The sequence below is a fragment of the Nematolebias whitei genome, chromosome 3 (assembly GCF_014905685.2).
Source record: "Nematolebias whitei isolate Nwh7 chromosome 3, NemWhi1, whole genome shotgun sequence".
NCBI classification, from domain to species: domain Eukaryota; kingdom Metazoa; phylum Chordata; class Actinopteri; order Cyprinodontiformes; family Rivulidae; genus Nematolebias; species Nematolebias whitei.
This window is the reverse complement of record NC_056500.1, coordinates 38,074,250-38,096,585: the sequence shown is the minus strand read 5'-3', so window position 1 is coordinate 38,096,585 and position 22,336 is coordinate 38,074,250. Positions and strand designations below refer to the sequence as shown.

The following is a 22,336-nucleotide window of genomic DNA, read 5'->3' as shown; positions in this document are numbered from 1 at the left end:
GTGACGTTGGTACTACCCACTCCATATTCGTGACGGCCGCGCATACAATGTGGAGATATGAAAGGGTTTTATCACAGGAAGCAGAGGCTGAAACTACTGAAATTTAAAAGCATATCGGCACCAATACTGGGGCATCGTTTATGTTTAGCATTTAAATAAACTAATATAAAATAACTTAATACTTTTAAATGTTAGGTTAGTTTTCTTGTAGAAACGAGTGAGACTCGGAGTAAATAAATAAGTGCTGAAGAAAATGGTAACCCCCTTTTTTTTGTCAAGGTGTGGGTGATATCGTCTGTGAAACATTGAGATCAGTGAAGTTTCCCCCGTTTTTATGGACAAAAAATTATATACTGTACATTGTTGTTTTCATAACCATAGCTTTCCCTCATCAAAATGTGTTCCATTTTAATTTTTTTTAAATCATTTCAATCTAACAGTGTAGAAAAAAATAATGGATTAATTTGCGTTACAAAGTTCCTGTGCAAATCTTTTGTCGTCTCCTGTGACGAAACGAAGAGCGGGAATTGGAAAAACCCTCCGTTCATCCATGCATGTTGTGAGCATAACTTGACAAATAAATAAAGGACTGACTTCCATTTTGATGGGAGGCTGCATCTAGGCATAAGAAATGACTATGGAAAATTGGGTTGCCACATTAAAATCCAAGATGGCTACCACCATCTTCTTCTTCTTTCAGCTTTTCCCTCTTCAGGGGATGCTACAGTGAGTCCTCCTCCATCTCACACTGTCCTCTGCATCCTCTCTCCAACTACCTCCCATGTCCTCTCTAACTGCATCCATACATTATATCTCCTCTTTGTCTTTTTCTTGGCGGTTGCATTTCTAACGTCCTTCTACCAATATACCCACTGTCCCTCCTCTGGACATGTCCAAACCATCTCAGTCTGGTCTCTCTAACTTTATCTCCCAGTTGTTCAACCTGTGCTGTACCTCTGATGATCTCATTTCTAATCTTATCCATCCTTGTCACTCCTAAGGAGAACCTCAAAATCTTCATTTCTGCCTCTTCCAGTTCTCGGGACACTAAAGTCCCAAGTTCGATCCCCAGCCATTCCCACATCTCGTGGTGTCTCTGAGCAAGACACCTAATCCCGAATTGCTCCCCAGGCGCTTGCATTGCTGCCCACTGCTCCACCTAGGTGTATCCCAGGTGTGATGGGTTAAATGCAGAGAGCCAATTTCATCTGTGTATGGGAACATACAATGATGACAACACATAGCACTTTATTATTTATTATTAAGTAGCCTACTAGAAGTCCTGCACCTTTGTGACCTCTGCTCTTTGTAGCCTCACTGTTCTACCGGCCTCCCTCTCATTCACACACATGTTCTCTGTCTTACAATGGCTGACTTTCATTCCTCTTCTTTCAAGATGGCCACCACCATATTTATATGTAATCTGACAACCTCAATCATTTGAAGAAACTATGCTGTTTATTAGTTTTTAAGTTGCTTAACAATGGACAGTTTGATGCAGGGGGACAACCTGCTCCTCAACACCTCAAAGACTAAGGAGCTGATCATATGACTTCAGGAAAAATAAAATGGCAGTTCCACCTCTGATTATAAGCAGAGACAATGTGGAGTGACTACAGTACTGTTTCCTGGGAGTCCATATTGAGGGGAATCTGACCTGGAGCATGAACACCTCTTGAGTTGCTGAAAAAGGCCCAGCAGAGACTATACTTCTTGAGAGTGCTCAGGAGGAACAATACCACCCAGAGACTGCTGGTGTCTTTCTACCGATGGTCCACAGAGAGCATCTTAACAAATTGCATCACTGTGTGGTATCTTAGCTGCATAGTGGCTCAGAGGAAAGCGCTCTAGAGAGTATATCAACACAGCCCAGAAGATCATGGGCTGCCCTCTTCTCTCACTGGAAGATCTAGAGTTCCTGCTGCATGGAAAAAGCCCACAACATTTTAAAGGGCACGTCTCATTCTGAATATGATCTGTTTGAACTGTTACCATCAGGGAAAATGTTTAATTTAGATCAATCAAGACGAGGACAAACAGATTTAAAAATAGTTTTTATCTGTCAGCTGTTACTGAATTTAACAACAATTGTAGTAATAACTGAACAAGTGCAATAAGGGACAAATAGTGTAATATCAATCTGCTATATATATATATATATATATATGTATATATATATGTATATATATATATATGTAAAATATATATATGTAAAATATATATATGTAAAATATATATATATATAATACTCTTTGTACTTTTGCTCTGGGAAGCAGGCCTTTATGCCAATAAAGGTCTGTTCTATTTTTAACTTAAAAGTGTGGTTTCCTCAAATGATTTGGGTGGCTGTACATTTATCTATGGTGGCCAAGTCCACCATTGGCCACCCCCTGGCTCTGCCTCTGCATCTGGTGGTGCATAAAGCTGCTCTCTCCACTCATCAGAGACAGTCACTCTGTTCTGCCACGGACAAGCAAAAAAAAAAAAAAAAATCTACTTTATGGGCAGCACCGTGGCACAGTTGGTAGATCTGCCGCCTCTCAGTGAGCAGGTTGCCCCAGTTCAAATCCTGATTGGGGGCCTTTCTGGGTGGAGTTTGCATGTTCTCTCTGTGCATGCGTGGGTTTTTTCCGGGTACTCCGTTTTCCTCCCACAGACCAAAAACATGCATGTTAGGCTGATTGGTAACTCTAAATTGTCTCTAGGTGTGAGTGAGAGAGTGAATGGTTGTTTGTCTCTATGTGTCCCTGTGATGGACTGGAGACCTGTCCAGCATGTCCCCCAACTCTTGCACAGTGACTGCTGGACATGGGCACCAGTGACTCCCACGACCTGAAAAAGAAGAAGTGGGTAAATGAAAATGGCTGGATGGATGAATGGATGGATACTGCTTCTCTGCAGTGTACTTCGTACCTTCTTGAATATCTTTCACCAAAACATTAAGGTTTATTTGCAGTCCCTGTTCAATTCCAGTTCAGAAAAACACTAATTTAAGAAACTAGAAAATTTCACTTTTCAAACCCCTCAGAATGGGTGGGGCAGGTTGGGGGTGGGGGGGACAACATTGGAGTACAGCTTGTTAGGTCAGTAATGTAGTCACACTGTTCTCTCCATACAGTGCCTTGCAAACTTTTCAGTTTTTTATTTGTTAAAAAAGTTTGACACATCCAATAAATTTCATTCCACTTCATGATTGTGTCCCACTTGTTGTTGATTCTTCACAAAAAAATTAAATTTTTATATCTTTATGTTTGAAGCCTGAAATGTGGCAAAAGTTTGAAAAGTTCAAGGGGGCCGAATACTTTCGCAAGGCACTGTAACTCCTCAGAAGGGACTCAACTAAACTTTTAATCATTCATTGATGTAGAAATTGTTAAACAAATAAATTGTTACCAAGAATCATAAAAATAAATGTCATGTTTTGACAACTGTTATGGCCTTAATATTTTATGTAACAGATTTTTGTTGAATTAAGTACATAAATGTTTGGCAGTCTGATCTAAGGCACCGCACCAGAACCTTTATGTATCTAATCACATTTGTGGAGCTTTGTTTGATGTGCGAAATGATGTATTCAACTTTTATTTTACATTTTTGCATCTTTTTGGACCGTCGCCTATTCCATTGTTGATGAATTTGCTCTGAAATATCACCTGGTTTATTTATCCAACATTTATTATCGTTGCAGCCATGTTGCTCCCATCGTCTCTGCTGCTTCTTCTTGGACTCTTCACCTGGAGCCCCAGTGCAACATGGGCCGCTAAAGTGATTGTGGTCCCACCCATCATGTTCGAGTCACACCTCTACATCTTCAAAACGCTGGCCACAGCGCTACATCAGGAGGGCCATGAAAGCCATTTTTTAGTGTCAGAGGGTCGTGAGGTCCCTCCATCTCCTCACTACCACTTACAGCACTACCCAGGGATCTTTAACAGCAGCACAGCTGACAACTTCCTCCAATCCAAAGTCAGCAACATCTTCTCAGGTCGCCTGACATTTCTAGAACTATTTGACATTCTCGACCACTACTCTCAGAACTGCGATGCCGTTGTTGGCAACGTTGAAGTGATGAACCGCCTGAAGGAAGCCAAGTTCGACCTGCTGCTAGTGGACCCCAATGAAATGTGTGGGTTTGTGATTGCTCACATCCTGAATGTGCAATATGCTGTGTTCAGCACAGGCTTGTGGTACCCGGCAGAAGTCGGTGCCCCGGCACCATTATCATACGTCCCAGAGTTCAACTCGCTGCTGACAGATCGCATGTCTTTAATGGAAAGGATTGTGAACACCGCTGTCTACCTGGTGCAGCGGTTTGGAGTCCATTTCATCGTGTTGCCCAAATACGACAGGATTATGAAGAAACACGGAGTGACGCCTCAGGTGGCCATGGCTGACTTGGTGCAGGGGAGCAGGCTGTGGATGCTGTGCACGGACATGGCTCTGGAGTTCCCCAGGCCCACCCTTCCACATGTGGTCTACATCGGAGGCATCCTCACTAAGCCCCCCAGCCCCCTACCACAGGTCAGTACCAACAGCTGGACCTGCATGGTGTCATGTAAAAGTGTGTGTGTTCTTTATTGAAAACAGCTATTACAAGTTCTGAAGCTGCTGGACGTATACTTAAAGCATTCTAAAGCAAACCGAGTTCACAGATGGAGATTGTTTTATTTGTTATATTACACAAACCAATATTTAAGACAGTTGTGGAGTCAAGATGGCAACACTTGTCCAGGGGCAGACATGAGGAACCTTTTTCAGGTTGTTTAGTGGAAAACCTCAGGACAGAATCTGGTTGTTGGTTGTCCACAACCTTTACAATAAAAAAAGCAAAAAATCTCAAGGAATAATGTAATTTAACAAGTATATTTCAATATATACAAAGTTCACTATATTCTAATGGAATATACTGTGTACATGACCTTAGAAAAAGTACACAGTATACTGTGTACATGACCTTAGTACAAATACACAGTATACTGTGTACATGATCTTAGTTAAAGTACACAGTATACTATGTACATGACCTTAGTACAAATACACAGTATGCTGTGTACATGACCTTAGTAAAAGTACACAGTGTATTGTGTACATGATCTTAGTACAAGTATACAATAGATTGAGTACATGACCTTATTATTTATTAACCTTTATTTAACCAGGCAAATCCCATTGAGATCACAGATCTCTTTTGCAAGGGAGGCCTGGGCCTGAAGGCAGCCTAACATGCATGTTTTTTGTTTGTGGGAAGAAACCGGAGTACCCGGAGAAAACCTATGCAAGCACGAGAAAAACATGCAAACTCCACACAGAAAGACCCGAGGTCCAAACAGGGATTGAACCTAGGACCTTCTTACTGTGAGACAACAGTCCTAACCACTGAGCCGTCATGCTGGCACCTTAGTAAAAGTACACAGAATACTGTGTACATGATCTTAGTAAAAGTACACGGTACACTGTGTGCATGACCTTATTAAAAGTACACAATATACTGTGTACATGACCTTAGTAAAAGTCTACAGTATACTGTGTACACGACCTTAGTAAAAGTACACAGTATAGTGTTTCTAATGAAGCTCCATCCAGACCAACATCGTTTTGCAGGAAGAGACGGTTTGAACAACTTTTCTTTAGTGAACAACTTTTCGTTAGTTTACTTTTATGTCATTTCAGTGTTTTCAATTGAGGATTGTCAGATATCCATCCATTATCTTTACCCGCTTCTTCCATTTTGGGTCAGGGGGTCACCAGTGCTGATGTCCAGCCCTCACTGTTTGAGGGGTGGGGTACACCCTGGACAGGTCTCCAGTCCATCACAGGGACACATAGAGACAAACGAGACAAACAACCATTCACTCTCTCACTCACACCTAGGGACAATTTAGAGTTACCAATCAGCCTAATCTGCATGTTTTTGGTCTGTGGGAGGAAACCGGAGTACCCGGAGAAAATCTACACATGCACAGAGGGAACATGCAAACTCCACCCAGAAAGGCCGCCGGACTGGAATTTGAGCCAGGGTAACCTTCTTGCTGAGAGGCGGCAGCTGTACCAGTTGCGCCACCATGGTGCCGGTTGTCGGATATATTTTAATAAATTAAAGCACAGTAAGTCCTTTGCAGAGTATAAATTAACTTCATAATACTTTTAAATTTCCAGACTGAGATTTCTCCCTTTTAAAATTATTTAATTCTATGGGATTATATTTTCAGGCTTTCAGCTCATGTAGTCATTTAATACTATGAAAATAAATAAAATTTATCAATATACAGTATACAATATATAAAATATAAATATTAAATGATTAAATGAGCTGAAATGTATTAAATAACTACATTTCAGATCATGTAGTCATTTAATACTTTTTATCTATCATATTTGATTAGTGGGCAGCACGGTGGCGCAACTGGTAGAGCTGCTGCCTCTCAGCGAGCAGGTCCTTGGTTCAAACCCCGGTCCAGGGACCTTTCTGGGTGGAGTTTGCATGTTCTCTCCGTGCATGCGTGGGTTTTCTCCGGGTACTCCGGTTTCCTCCCACAGACCAAAAACATGCATGTTGATTGCAGGCTGATTGGTAACTCTAAATTGTCCCTAGGTGTGAGTGAGAGAGTGAATGGTTGTTTGTCTCGTTTGTCTCCATGTGTCCTTGTGATGGACTTGCGACCCATCCAGGGTGTACTCCGCCCCTCGCACAGTGATTGCTGGATATGGGCACCAGCAACCCCCGTGACCCAAAATGGAAGAAGCGGGTAAAGATAATGGATGGATATTTGATTAGTTATTAAATTTATTACAGTACCATACCATTCCATAGATATGTATACCATACCTCCCAGTATGCTTCAAAATATGTTCAAGTTTAGCTCATCTGAATAGACACATCTTGTTTTGTTTAAACACCATGTAAAATGGAATTTAGCAGAATAATATGATAAACTACACCTGAAACTGACTCTTAGGGAGAACTTCCTGCGTTCAAGGTAAAAATTTAAAGTTAAACAGAGACACACATTTTTAAACCAGCCACTAGGGAGCACAAGCCAGTGTATCTCTTGTGCCGGTCCCAAGCCCGGGTAAATGGTGAGGGTTGTGTCAGGAAGGGCATTCAATGTAAAAACACTTTTGCCAAAACTAATATGCAAGTTCATCCAAGTGACTCCAAACCAGATCGGTTGACGTCCGGGTTAACACCGACCATCACCGGTGCTGTTGACAAACGGTGCAGGAGGTAATTGTGCTTCTGTTAGTCAAAGACCTCAAGGATGAAAATGTCCTAATTCTAACCCAGGGGAGCAGTTGGGGATTAGGTGTCTTGCTCAGGGACACCACGATATGTGGGCATGGCGGGGAGTCGAAGCATGACTTTCTGGTCCCAAGTCAGCTGCCCTAGGTCTACACCATCTCTGTCCCTGAGAGACCAATTGGAAGGGCAGCAATGCTCGCAGCATTGGGGCAAGGTTAGAACAGTTTTACCATGGTGTGGATGGAAAGAGAAATGGAGTAGGGGTGGTCCTGAAGGAGGAGTTGGCAAAGAAGTAATAGAGGTGAAAATTGTGAGATGGGTGATGTGTCTGAAAGTAGCAGTAGAAAGAATGTTGTCAGTGGTTATGCTCCACAGGTTAGATGCAACTTAGGAGAAATGTATTTTGGAAGGATCTAAATGAAGTGAAAAGAGTATTCCCAGGGAGGAGAGAGTGGTGATTGGAGCAGACCTGAATGGACATTCAGGTGAAGAAAACAGAAGGGATGAGGAAGTGATGGGCAGGTTTGGTGTCAAAGAAAGAAACCAGGAAGGACAGATGGGGGTGGATTTTGCAAAGAGAATGGAAATGGCTGTAGTCAACACTTATTTCCAAAAGTGGGAGGAACATAGAGTGAACTATGAGTGGAGGAAGGAGTACACAGGTAAACTACATTCTGTGTAGAAGAGGAAACTGAGAATGGGGACTGTAAGGTTGTGGCAGGGAAGAACGTGGCCAGACCGCATCGGGTGGCTATGTGTAGAATGACTGTTGCTGTGAAGAAGAGAAAAAGACTAAAAAATCAGAGAAGAAGACCAAATGGTGGAAGCTGAAAAATGAAGAATGTTGTGAAAAATTCAGAGAGGAGCTGTTAAAGGTGCTGGGTGGTAAGAAAGAGCATTCAGATGGCTGAGCTACTACAGCAATAATAATTAGAGAGACAGGTAGGAAGGTAGTTAGAGTCAGAGTCAGAGAGATATTTGTCATACACACCACATGTGATACATGAGGTGGGACGAAATATGTACATAGGGTCCCAGTTACAGCCAAAAAAACACAAATTGCAAAAGAAAAAACACTAGCAAGATCCGAGTCACGAACCAAGAATATACTACATTCACTAAACTAAGAATACACTAAGCACTAATGGTACAACAACAATGCACCAAAACAACAGCAAGCATGAACATGAGTCCGTATGAGTAGACAAGGACTAATGAACACAGCAACATGAAATAATCAGCAGCATGAGATCAGCATCATGGATAGTCAACAGCACACACCAACAACCAAGTGTCACCACACAACCTTCACAGAGAAAAGATGATAAGGAAACCTGGTGGTAGAATAGGGAAGTGCAAGAATCTATTCAAAGAAAGAGGTTGGCCAAGAAGAAATATGACAGTGACAGGACTGAAGAGAGGACGGGAATATAAGGAGATGGGACGTAGAGCAAAGACGGAGGTAGCTAAGGCAAAGCAGAAGGTGTATGATGAGTTGTATGGGAGACTGGACACTAGCCGCGAAGGACTTGTACCGATTAGCAAGACAGAGAGATCAGGCTGGAAAGGATGTGCAACAGGTTAGGCTTGTTAAAGAAAGGAATAGTAACGTTCTAACAAGTGAGGAGAGTGTGATGGGAAGATGGAAGGAGTACTTTGAAGAGCTAATGAATGATGACAATGAAAGAAGAGTAGAGGTCATAAAAGCTGTAGACAAGGAAGTGGGAAAGATTAGTGAGGGTGAAGTTCAGAAAGCTTTGAAAAGAATGAAGAAAGGAAAGGTAGTATGACCTGATGAGAAACCAGTGGAGGTTTGGAAATGTCTTGAAGAGATGGCAATCAGGCTTTTGACTGAAATATTTAATGAAATATTTGAGGGCGAGAAAATGCCTGAGGAATAGAGAAGTGTGCTGGTGCCCATTTTTAAGGACAAAGGTGATGTACAGAGTTGTTGCAACTACAGGGGAATTAAGTTGATGAGCCACACAATGAAGATTTGCGAGAGAGTTGTGGAAGCAAGACTTAGACGAGATGTGACTATCTGTGAGCAGCAGTATGGTGAAAAAGTATATGACAGGGTGCCAAGGGAGGAGGTGTGGTATTGCATCAGGAAGTCTGGAGTGGCAGAGAAGTACGTTGGACTGGTACAGGACATGTATGAGGACAGCAGGACAGTGGTGAGATGTGCTGTAGGAGTGACAGATAGCTTCAAGGTAGAGGTGGGATTGTATCAAGGATTGGCTCTGAGCCCCTTCTTGTTTGATCTGGTGATGGACCGACTAACAGGCAGGAATCCCTGTACACTATGGTGTTTGCAGATGATGTGATCTGTGGTGAGAGCAGGGAACAGGTGGAAGAGAACTTGGAGAGGTGGAGGTATACACTTGAAAGAAGAGGAATAAACTATGATAAATAGACAGGCTGAGCATGCTCCCACGACATTGCTCTCTCTCTGACCCGGAGCAGGTTGCACATGTCTGTACAGTGATGGCGATGCTCCGAACAATTCTCTGAACCCATTAACATTTAATACAGAGTTAGATTTTCATAGACATGTACAAAAGTCCTGGGGAGGTTGGGGTGTCCTCCTTAGAAAGTAGTCCGGGAAACATGGATCGGCGCGCTCACCTGAAGTGTGTCTCTGAGTCAAAACACTGAGATCACCTGCCATGTATCGAACAAAACGACCTGTCCTGCTCTGCTCTGATTGGCTCAAACTGTGGCTCTGGTTCTCTTTATTTGTTGAAAGTAGTGTCAGTTTAATCCCTGTATCATATTAGATTGGATGTCTTTTTAAAAAATACCACAACAAAACATGTTTTCTTTTTCTTTCTTTTCATTTGTACAGATGAGGGCAACACATCGTGGCGCCAGAGAACTTTAATCCTTGTTTATTTCACTTTGTTGTCCACCGGACAACCCCGAGGAGAGGTCTAGTTGTCTGAGACAAAAATAGGTTGTCTTGGACAAATGGAAACCACTCATGTTGACCTCTGTTGACTATGTTGTTATTAGCAGTAGACTAATTGATCAATCTGCCATTTAATTAGGATTTTTTCTTTTTAAACCACATTTTATGTAAAGGCATCAGCCATGCCTTTACATATTCGGTGTGTGAATAGCAGACTATGTATTTTTCTTCACAACACTAGCAGACTTTAAAAATAAGTTCATCATAATATTAGGCTTACCTTTTGATGCTTCATTATATTTATATTATAATTATTGTTTTTATATTAATATTGACTTAATAAATTTGTTCACAATTTGTGGATCTGAGACTAAGTCACTGCATTGATAATGTCACCATTATTGAATCAGTAAAAATATGAGCAGCAATAAACCAAAACTGTTTTTCTACTGAGAATCATCCGTTCATCCATTATCTTTACCCACCTTTTCCTTTCTGGGTCACGGGGGTCACTCATGCACATGTCTAGCAGTCACTGTGCAAGAATCAATTCAATCAAGTCACTGAGAATCAATTCTTTGCTGGTCCCGTTTGTTTATCATACCTCAAGAAGTGCTGGCCTCAATCTTAAAAAGATATTATATTTAAATGTGTATGAACAATAATGATCTAAAACAAAGGATTGGTTTCTTAAATCAGCCATTGGCTGACCTGATAAAAAAAAAAATCAGCAATGAAAAAGACTTAACTGGTTAACTTCTAGCTTTTATGTAAATATGTAGTTTTATGGGTGGAGTGGAAAGTCAGATTGTTTCCTTAACCCTTAACTCATTTGAAAAGTTTATTTTTTATGAATCGTTTTATTTTTTGTGCATTAGTGTGTTCTCACTTGAGCATTATTTTAAAGCAATGATGATTGTAATAGGTTTATAGTTTCAGAGAGGCTTTTATTTAACTTGTAAAATGACACCGCACAACAAAGTGATCCTTTATAGTCGATGCTAAAGCTAGAACGGTTCAGAGCTGAACTGATGTGTAAATTCTGAGTGGACAAAGGGGAGGAGAGCTATGGAGAGCAGAGGCGGGCAGTGATGGGTTGTTAGTCCAGCTTTTGGACGCGGAGGGCGCGGGCCGTCGGTATCTGCTGCTGGGGGTTTTAGGAATGCCACTCAAGCAAACAGGGAGCATTGTGCTGTGTTGTGTGGAGGGAGTTATAATGGCTGTGGAGGGAGAACGCAGCCATTGTTCTGCACAGAGCTCAGGGGACACTGGGACTCTTTTTATGGGGTCACTAAGGCTGCGTTGTAGGGATAGCAGGGCTGGGCTGCAGGGACACAGGGCCCAGTGTGCCCAGGAGGTCGCTCCGTGCCAGGGCCAGCCTTAGCTGCTGCAGCTGGACCCATCAGCCTCCCTCCCTCTACTTGTTCTGGGCTCATGTCACTCCAACATGGCTGCTCCCTGATCCGTTTCCAGACGCTTAACAAATGGAAATGAGTTTTTCACTTCTTGCACGCACATTCAAATGATTCATTCAGCAAAACAAAACTTAGTGTCTTTTTCACATCTTCTAAGTAAAAAAAGAAGATGGGATTTGTTAACAGGCTGAAGCTCAGTTCTGAGAAGCAGGTTTCATTAGAAACGTGGATCACTTCCATAAATGAAGTCCCCTCAGATGCAGTGCGCTGCTTCCAGGAACAGCAGCCCTGAGAGCCGTCGCTCTCATTTACATCACTCCCCGTCTCACTCAGACTCAACTCATTAGCTTCATCACTTCCCTGCTTTTGTGTTTTAAGTTTCTGGTGACGCTTCATTTTCAGCATCATTTTTATAATTGACCAACAAAGACGAAGGTTTACAGACTCATTCAAACAAAAACCATTTGACACAAGGGTATTTATTAAATATTAATGATTGAGCAGGGAATAGGAAAATAAAACAGCCCTGAGCTTGTTTTTCAAAAGAATTGCAGTAAAATCAGTATTATGGTTAACACTCCAGTTCTGTCAGATGTCAATATAAGATTTTGATTACTCAGTAAAAGACAGTTTGGTCATTAAATACAACAATTAGCTGGTCTTTGTAGTAAAAACAATAATGTGCTGGGTTGTATATCTTGCAGTACATAAAATTAAGTGGTTTTATTGCAATAATCATTTTTTCTGTTTTAAAAATTCTACCTGTATTTCCTACAGAATAGCATCAGTTTGTTGAAACGAGTTGTGTTGGAGCAACAATCAACACATAAACACGCCTAAAGTCTGAGTTTTCCCTGTTAGTCTTATGATGGTCCCGGTCCCTGTCTGGAGCCCAACATCCAATATGCGTCAATATAATGGTTCTGAAAACGATAAACTTCAATATTCAAGTTCAAGGTTCTCGATTGTCATTTGCATCACATGTGGTACATGAGGTGGAACAAAATTGTGTACTCAAGGTCGCAGTTGCACCCAAAAATAGCAAAGATATAAAGTATAAAAAAGAAACGGTACATAAAGTATCTAAGTTATATACTAAACGCTAATAATGTAAAATAATACGGTATATTAAACAACAGCCCGAACATGAGTCTGTGGTGAGCAGATGGGTATGAATGAATACAGCAGCATGGATAATCAGGATAGATAAAGAATAAAAGATAAAGAATCAGGATGGATAATTATTTTAGTAATAAACCTCTGTTATTTTTAGATTTTGTATTTGGTGATGAACAAATGTAATATTGACAGAATATTCATTTTTTCAGATTGATTAAGGACATTTTCAGGTCTACAGATGAAACTGACTATTAGTTGTATTTCTATCACAAATACAATATCATTTAATTGCACACTCCTTTATAAATCAAGTATTACGCCATAACAAATCAGAGAGTTCAAATGAGAGGGGTTTAAAAACGAGAGAGGCTTCATTTTATACTCGAAAACAAATCTGTCAAATTCTTTGAGCTCATGATTTGATTGGTTTATTTAAAAGAGGTACAGTTTGTTTAAAGTGGAGGTGAGTCTTTCAAGCAAAAATAGTTTTTATATCTGATGGAACAGAGACTCTGGGGATTGACTTGCATGTGTTTGCTCATTCTGCCAGACATTTGTTTCATTTGATCAGTTTTTAACGGATCAGTGTGGAACTTGTAGCTCACCCATACTTTTAGTTTCCACTTGTCAATTCCTTCAAAATAAAACTGCAATGACGGAAACAGATGAGGATAATTAGATTTTTTTTAGTTATATAAATCATCAAACAAGTAATCTAAAAGTTGTTTGTTGGGGAAACATGGATCACATCGAGCTCGTGTTAGCAGCTTATTATTAATCAATATTAATTTAATTAGCCGCTTATTAAAACAATGGTTGCATTACTTCTTGAATTTTTACATTTTAAAGGCTTGTCAAATGCTTGAAAAACACTCAACATCCCAGACAGAAAGCAACAAACAAAAGCGAAATGTTCCCGAGTTAGCCAAGAAGTAATTTTTATCAGTAAATATTATATTTTTTAATTGATTCCCACACTTTTCCTGCAAACTGGAGGCTGTATTTGTCGTTGTCCTCTAATTTTGTCATTTCATTTAGCGTCAGTAGCTGAATTCTCTATCAACGATGGTTCAGCTTCAAACTATTCAATTTTTTACCTTCTCCTGTTTGTTTGTAAATTTGTTCTGCACATAACTTGTGTGAAATAAGCCGTAGCCATTCACTGCTGGAATATGGCAGCAAAGTAAAGCACAAAGCTTGTTCATTGGAAATGTAAATTATGTTTTCTATTTATTTTAAGGGACATATTGTGAATTAAATATTATCTCAGGAGTGTTTTTAATGAGGAGGAATCAAACAACTGTGTTTTGTAAGAGTGCAGCTTAAATGTTACTTTACTGTGTTTTCTCCTCCTGTAGGATTTTGAGGCGTGGGTGAACGACACGGCGGAGCATGGCTTCGTGGTCGTGTCGTTCGGAGCTGGAGTCAAGTACCTCTCACAGGACATCGCTCAGAAGCTGGCAGGAGCCCTGGGCAGGCTGCCGCAGCGTGTCATCTGGAGGTAAAACTCACGCATGCATGGAGCCTTATCTGTATTCTCAGCACTTCGTCTCACGTGACCTGGACCCCATAAAGTTTTACTGCAAGCAAAGAACACGGGAGGCTGAGGTCAGAGTCCAGCCCAGTCCTCCTGTACTAAAACATCTTTCATGTCCAGAGGCCTATATAAGCAAAATGTGAAGAAAAAAAAAAATTTAATTACTGTGGAAAAGTTCCAAACATAGTTTAGCTCATTATCAACATACTTTTTTATGCTTGTTGCACAAAAACGTTGAGGTTTTGAAACCACAGTGACATGAGGCAAGAGATTCTTAGAAGATTCAAACAGTTCTCTTTTATTAACCAGAGAAATGTCACTTCCTGTGAAAATGTGGTGGCAGTGTTGGTTGCTGAAAGCTGCTGAACAAACTAAAGCTTACCTAAAATATACTAGTACTGTGGCTGAAAAGAAAGAAAGGCTGAAAGGTGCACAAAACCCTTGAAATGATCAAAAAAGTAGCTGAAAGAAGATTAAAAAAGCTAAAAGAAGCTAAAATTTGCAGAAAAAGCTGAAAGGAGTATTAAAAAAAAAAAACCAAATTAGCAGAAAAAGTCAAAAGGACACCCCCCCATATTAAACATTAGAAGAAAGAAGCTTAACAAAACGCAAAATGGCTACAATTAACAGAAAATCAGCTAAAAGTGGCTGATAAAAGGCACCGAAAGCAGAGGTAGGCAGAAAAAAGCTGAAAAGATCTAATAAAAGCTGAAATTAGCTGAAAAGGAGCCAAAAAGATAAAATGAGAAAAAAATAGCAAAACTGTTGCTGAGAAAGCAGAAAGAAGCACAAAGACAAAAAGCTAAATTGAGCAGAAATGAGCAGGAAAAATGCTTAAATATGTAGAAAAAGCTGAAATGAGCAGAAAGAAGCTAAAAGGAGCTGAAGGAAGCTGAAAATAGCCAAAACCACTGAAGCAGAAGAAAAGCTGAAGTGAGCAGTAAAAGGTTGAAAGGGTATGAAGGATGTGGAGAGCTCCTTTCATTTCATGAGAAAAACATGGTAACGAAGGTAAATACTGCAAAAAGTCAAAATGACCAAAAGTCACAGCAGGAATGTCGTGAATGAGCCGAACGTTTTGATACATGAATTGTTGAAATAGCACAAAAATTGCAGAATGAGTTAAGACGCCATAAAACGTACGGAAGAGATATGGATCTGAATATTGTGAATGATTTAGAAACATTCAGCATTCATGGAGCCACAAAGCAGGACAGCAAATTAATAAAACATAAAAGAAACAACATACATCTTTGAACCGGTTAATCTTTAACTTTGTTTTTATTTGTTTTTTTAAACAGATTAATCAAACTCTGGGGCTGTGATTAATCTGATTAATCACTATGCTTAACTTTGTAAGCTTGAAATGTAAATATGCAGGTTTTGTCATGATCAGCGGCCCCCGCCCGCCCCCCATCTGCTCACGTCTCTGCCCCTTCATGACATGCACGTTTTTACTCACTCCTGCCAGTTTCCTCCACCTCCTGACTCCTCCATCCAGCAGCTACTAATAAAAACTCTTCTTGTTTGAACTCCTGTGTCTGGCTTATACTGAATCCAAAACCCCCTTCTGACAGGTTTTCATAAAAAGTTGAAGAAAATGTTTTTTTGTGTCAAACCAAACGGTTTTCCAGGTTTTCAGACTCAGCAAGTCATTTTGTTTCAAACATTAATTTATAAATGTTAACTCAAATGTCTCATGTGTCATCTATGTGATCAAAACATGTAACCCTTCTTCTGATAAGCTATAAGATTTTTTGTTTCACCAAATAGACATACAAAAAACGAATAGCCTAAAAAATCATCTATAAAGACGGGCTATTGCACAGATGAACAAAAATATTTTAGAGCAATCTGAGCTTAACGTGGCTTTTTCTTTAAACCGGCCGGTCGGACCTGCCTCCTCCTCAACAAGTAGCTTAACTCAATTTTATATTGTGCATACTTATTTAGTTTTCTTTGTGCTATGATTCGTAAAAACACATCGTAGAAGTCCGAGGCCACGTGCGCAATTGTTGTGCAATGCACCAGCGGCAGCAATCTCTTCACAGTCCGATTAACTGCTGCACTCTTCTTTCTTTCTTCATCCTCTCAACATATAAACCTACTGCCTCCTCCTCTACAAGTTGATTAACACTTTTATATTGTGCTTTCTTATTATTTGTGTTGTATGATTTGTAAAACTGCATCAAAACCCGAGATCGGACAGTCTCCATCCCTTCTCGTGTCACATACAGCAGAAAACAAAGTTCTGACTGGACAACATAAACCTGACTTTTATCAAATTTTCTGAAAATGTTTTATAGACTTTTATTTTTAGACAAGTGTTTATGATGTTCAGAGCCAAAAATATGGTGTCGTCATCGTTCCCCAAAACCTGACCTGTGACTCATTAAATAAAGTTTCAGAATTTACACGAAGGTTTAAATTTAAAGCATGTGTTGTTAATAACAAAGTGGAGATTGAGTCCTGTTGGCAACTTGTTTTTCTTGCTCTTGGCTCCGTTTCAACTACAAAACACATTTCTAGGATCTACTCTTGCGTCCTCGTTGACACTTCTTTCTCGATGACTTTAGGTTCAGAATATGATGAATACAAACAAAAAGTCAAGCAAAATACAGTTCTGTAGTTCAGTTTTTGAACAAACTGCACTGTTGGCTTGAAAAATGGATGATTCTGTTGGAATTGTGTGTAGGCAGGACACGAGACAGAAACTAGAGCAGAAAATTCATCTGTTTGTTTCATCCATCCATCCGTTATCTGTTCCTCTTCATATCAAATGTGCTGAAAATGGGAAAACTGAACACGCTGATTTACAATCTAATTAAATCCAGATCTAATTAACAATAGAGATTAAGTACACAATAACGAAAAAACACTGTAAGTGTTAAATAAGATCATTTTTGAAACAGGACTTTTTGTCCCCTTCATGCAGCTTAGAGGGCACTGAAATACAGTCCGTCCATCTTGTGAGCTAGATAACTTGAAAAATAAGTGAGGTGCAAACTTCTATTTTGGTGCGTGGTTGCATAAGAAAGGTTGCTATCAAAAATTGGGTTGCCACATCAAAATCCAACATGGCCACCACCATATTTATATGTAAACGGGCCACCTCAATCATTTGAGGAAACTATGCTGTCTAGGTTTTTTAATGCTTAAAATTATAACTTCCTTCAAATGATTTGGGTGGCAGAAGATTAATCTATGGTGGCCATGGCCACCATTTGCCACCCCCTGGCTCCTCCACTGCACCTGGTTGTGGATTTAAAAAACAACAACACTCATTTCAAAAACTACAATTATTCACTATTCAAATCCCTCAGCAACTGAGGACGTCAGCGTACCGCTGTTTTATCTACCTTTTTCTTGCACTTTTACAAAAAATGTATATATATATATATATTTAGATGTTCCACAATCAGTTATTATAAATAATAAATATTAAACACAACAAAGGCAATATGATTTAATTTACAGTTTCACCATTTGGCAAGTTATGAGTTCATTTATATTTTGTGCTCGAATTTCTTGCAAATATTTAGTCTTCACATAAATGTTTCAAACAAAACTCCCGTTTTCTTGGAAGCTGAGTTTTACTGGTCGACTAAAGAAAAGCTGATATAGCAGAGGGGCTTAGTGTCATAAAGATGACGTAGAGAAGACAGTTTTATGGTGGCCTAAAAGAGAAATACCACTGCTTAATGGAATATAAAACATTTTATTGCAAGAAGTAAGCATTCCCATGGTAGGCCTGTTTACTCAGTAAAGCCTCACGTCGACACATGGATTAGACGTGACTTCGTCAACTCACGGGTAATTTATGCGTTAACTACTTCCTGTTAATTTTATTAGCTGTGTGGTATAAAGAGCACAAAGCCAGGGCTTGGTATAATAACTCTCATTGTACAGTTTCACATCAGTGAGCCGCAGGTGGACTTATGAAGGCAACGCCCATGACTTTGAATGGTTATCTAGTTTTCAGTTGTTCTTCTTAACTTGGAGAGGAAGAGGAAGAGGACTGATGGGAGGGACAGGGAGCCAGTCACATGAAATGTGTCATTGATGAATACCACCATGAATGTGGGCTTTGACTGGCAGGACAATGAAGCAAGGCTTTGTCTACTGCAGATAAGAGTTCGAGTTGTGGAGGGCAGCAGACACAAATGGACAGATGGAGGTTGTTATGTATCGTGAATATGCATCGTTAGCGGAAATGCTTCTCACACACTCGGCTACATACACGGTGACAAGTCTAACACTGGGCCGTCCGGTTTGTTTTCTGAGACACGAACAGCTCCAGGTTAATTTTGCTTTGGTCACTTGGTACTTTTAGTTGTTGGATCCAAAAAGAAGCTGTGATTTTCTGCTTCATACACACGTTAACAGCAGCACCAACACTGGTTTGATCCACTGGAGGACACTATTGATTCTTTCATTCAACCTTTATTTATACAGGTTAGTCTCATTGAGTTACGAGGACTCGTCTATAAGAGAGACCTGTTAAAGATTAAGACTATTAAAAATATGATAAGCAAATTTGGACCAGTTTTATTTTTGCTTTTATTAACACTGGTGTGGTAAGGTGTTTTGGGACTGCAGCTCTGGATGTTTTCTGAACAGCCTCAGATCTAAAGTAAAAACACATTTTATTTAAATGCAACTCTATTCAAGTTATCCAGTGAACACCTAAAAGAAAAATATTTATAATTTTTTGCATACAAGTGCTAGGATTCTTGGGGAAATAATGGACATGCTGATTCACTGCACTTGCAGTCCTGGACACCTGAAGGCATCACAGATCTGACGTTTATGTATTGTTTGTTTCACGCACCCAGGAAGACGAGCCTCGAGTGGGTTTTTTGTTCTGGTGTCTCGCACTCAGCAAGTGCTGAGTGTGATGTGCTCTGAGGACCGTGACAGGTGGGGAGTTTGACCCAGGGTGGCACACCTGTCACACAGGACAGGTGTCATAATGTGAGCCCAGGCATGAAAGAAACCTCCCATCAGGCAAAAAGACACGTTTCACACAACTACTGAAACATTGCAGGAGTTTATGACGTTTCAGCAAAAATAAATAAAATGTCTTAATATAAAATGAAATATTTACTTACCTCCAGTTAGGCCTGTTGCGATAAACAATAAATAATTTAATCGCATGATGAATGAAAATTATCAATCTCATTTTCATTTATCGGCTTTATCGTTTTTTTCTCGTCTCTCTCTTTCTACTGGACGTTGGATGACAAAAGGCTCAACTCCCGTGCTCTTCACTGACCCTTCCCTTTCTCTTTTCTCTTTTTTAACTGTCCAAAATCGTGTTTTTGGATCATTCTAAGCAGCTAAGCTGAGAAGCTAAGCTGGGAAGCTAAGCTACGAGCTAAGCTAACAGGCCGACCTCAGGGAAAAAAACGTCTGTCTTGTCAAAAGTCCAAAATTCACGGTTGATACCCGTGCCTTCATGTAAAAAGTTGTTTTTCTCTGCAAAACAAAGCTGAGAACTTGTTTACTGATTTTTTTTTAATGTATTTTTTATTTAAAGCTTTGTTTGACAAATACTATGCTAAAGAGCTCAAACCACACTGAGCGTCTGCCATTTTGAGAACCGAAAAACAAGAACAGAGACAGCCCATGTCCGGTCAAGCGGCCTCCCTCCCATTTTTCTTAGAGACACGCTGCGCACTCCCTCACTATCCATCCTTCAGTTCAGACAGTCTTATACTGCCATCTAGTGGTCAAAAAGGTATTACACACAAAAATTAACCAACATTTCTTCTTAAATTTGACAATAATTACAAATTATTGTCAAATTTAAAACAATATTATCATCTATTGCAATAATTTCTGAGAAAATTAATTGCCCAACAAAATTTGTTATCGTGCCAGTCCTACCTCCAGTGCACCATTAAACAAGTGTATAGTATTTTTTTTTAATCACTAACCATTTTTAGCAAGAGTTTATTATTTTGTCATAAATATTTTTTACAAACATAAGCTCATCACGGTTCGGGTATAATGATGACTAATAATAAAATCACAGCTAGTCTGTGCAGGGTTGGTGCCTCTGAACACATTACAGCATGCAGGGCTGTACACAAGCAAGGTTATGTGCATATAATGGATTCATGGGTGCGAAGTGAAAACCATTTTGTACCAACGCTGTGTTGAACAGCAGTGGACAAATTGGTATCAACAGAGAACGAAGAAGCAACAATGAGTACTAAGTAATGATACAATTTGACCAGCACTCAACCCGTTAACAAGTTTTCATTATGTCTCAAATGTTGAGTGTGTTTAGTAGGTTGTTTTTAAATAAAACCCATGTACGGTAATATAAAAACAACTCTTTAAAAACACTAACCAGGGTTCTTCCTGACTCCGATATCCAGATTTTCCAATAAACAGCACTTGTGGAGAAAAAAAAAATTATATGAACTACATTTGTTATCTAAATCTGTGTTTTATGTCTTGTTGCATTAAATGCAATTATTTGTAAAACTGTTTTAAAGTAGAGCTGCACAATAGAGAATTTATTTGTAAATACAGCAGCATTAATCCATCCATCCATTATCTTTACCCGTTTCTTCCTTTTCATGTCATGGGGGTCAGTGGTGCCAATATCCAGCAGTCACTGTGGGAGAGGCAGGGGACACCCTGGACAGGTCTCCAGTCCATCACAGGGACACTTGGAGACAAATGAGACAACCAACTATTCACTCTCTCATTCACATCTAGGGACAATTTAGTTGCCAATCAGCCTAACATGCATGTTTTTTGTCTGTGGGAGGAAACCAGACTACCAAGAAAAAACTCACACATGCACGGAGAGAACATGCAAACTCCACCCAGAAAGCCCTACCAACTGTGCCACTGTGCCTCCAATACAGCATTATCAATTTTTAAAACGCTTTCAAATAAATTTCACAGGCTACATAAAAATAAATATATTTATGAATCAGATGATGAACCACCATTCCTTTAATGGCGCTTTACCACAGTCTCAACACTCGTCCATTCCACACCACACTGCACCAGTTAAGGGTCTGCCCACTACCAGTACCCTCCCCCAGTCAACTCAGTTTATGGACCAAGCGAAATGCTCCGAGGTGATGATTTTGACAAAAGCAGGCAGCAGCCGTTGATTGGCCCACAGTGCTATGTCACTGGATGAAACACACAGCAATAAGCCGCTCTAGAAGCAGCTCTCGATGGTGCCATTGCTGGTTCCTTCTGTACATTCTTATATTCTTTCTAAGGAGTAGGTTAACCAAAATAAAATAAAGTAGTAGCAGCTTCAAATCCTCCATGATAGACTGTCGTAAAAAAAATCACCACAGCATTGGGCACAATGACCTGTTACAATGCTTGACCACATTGCAATGACGCTCACACCCACGGAATTGGGAAAGCAAGTCATGTTGGGTATTCACCTACATCCTAAGCAAGGCCCTTAATTCCCCCCCCCCCCCACACACACACACACACCCTTTTGGGTGTAGATGCTCCACACGTGTGCTGTGGTAGGTCGGTGGTTGCATCAGGATTCCATCGTAAAAACGATTGCCTAATTCAGAAATACAGGAAGTACATACATCATAACAATTGTTAAAGTACAGCAGTTTTTACCCTTGTTGGCTCTTTTCAGTATTTCACCAACATGTTTGATATGAGGAAGAATCTAACCCTCAGAATAAAGTTCTAAACATTCATGATGGAACACCACATACAGAACACCATGGACTTTGTGGATAAGGTGAGGGATGTCATCATGGAGACTGATGAAACTGGTCTCTTTTGATGTCACACCACTCTTTACGTGCATTCCTGTTGAGCAGCAGGACCACGCTTTCCACAGAACAACTGTGTCAACTCTTGAAACTGTGCCTGCAGTCAACCTACTTCACATATGGGGAGCAATATTATAGGCAGAAACATGGGTGTGCTATGGGGTCTCCAGTTTCTCCTATTGTTGCCAACCTGTACATGGAGGAGGTAGAAAAGAGAGCCTTGATGTCCTTTTTCAGGGACACCACCAAGTCATTGGTTCAGGTATGTTGACGACACCTGGGTTAAAATTAAATCTCAGGAAGTCCAACATTTTACTGACCACATCAACT

At 40.1% G+C, this 22,336-nt stretch overlaps 1 protein-coding gene across 1 annotated transcript in view; it reads left to right on the top strand.

The window, feature by feature from the left end:
* The window catches only part of ugt8 (UDP glycosyltransferase 8), a 32,988-nt gene that overhangs the window by 6,762 nt on the left and 3,890 nt on the right, over nucleotides 1–22,336 (top strand). Inside the window, exons 2-3 of the mRNA XM_037674940.1 lie at nucleotides 3,689–4,521; nucleotides 14,044–14,186. Of these exons, the coding sequence (XP_037530868.1) occupies nucleotides 3,691–4,521; nucleotides 14,044–14,186 (974 nt within the window). The 5' untranslated portion in view covers nucleotides 3,689–3,690. The remainder of the gene's footprint in view (nucleotides 1–3,688; nucleotides 4,522–14,043; nucleotides 14,187–22,336) is intronic.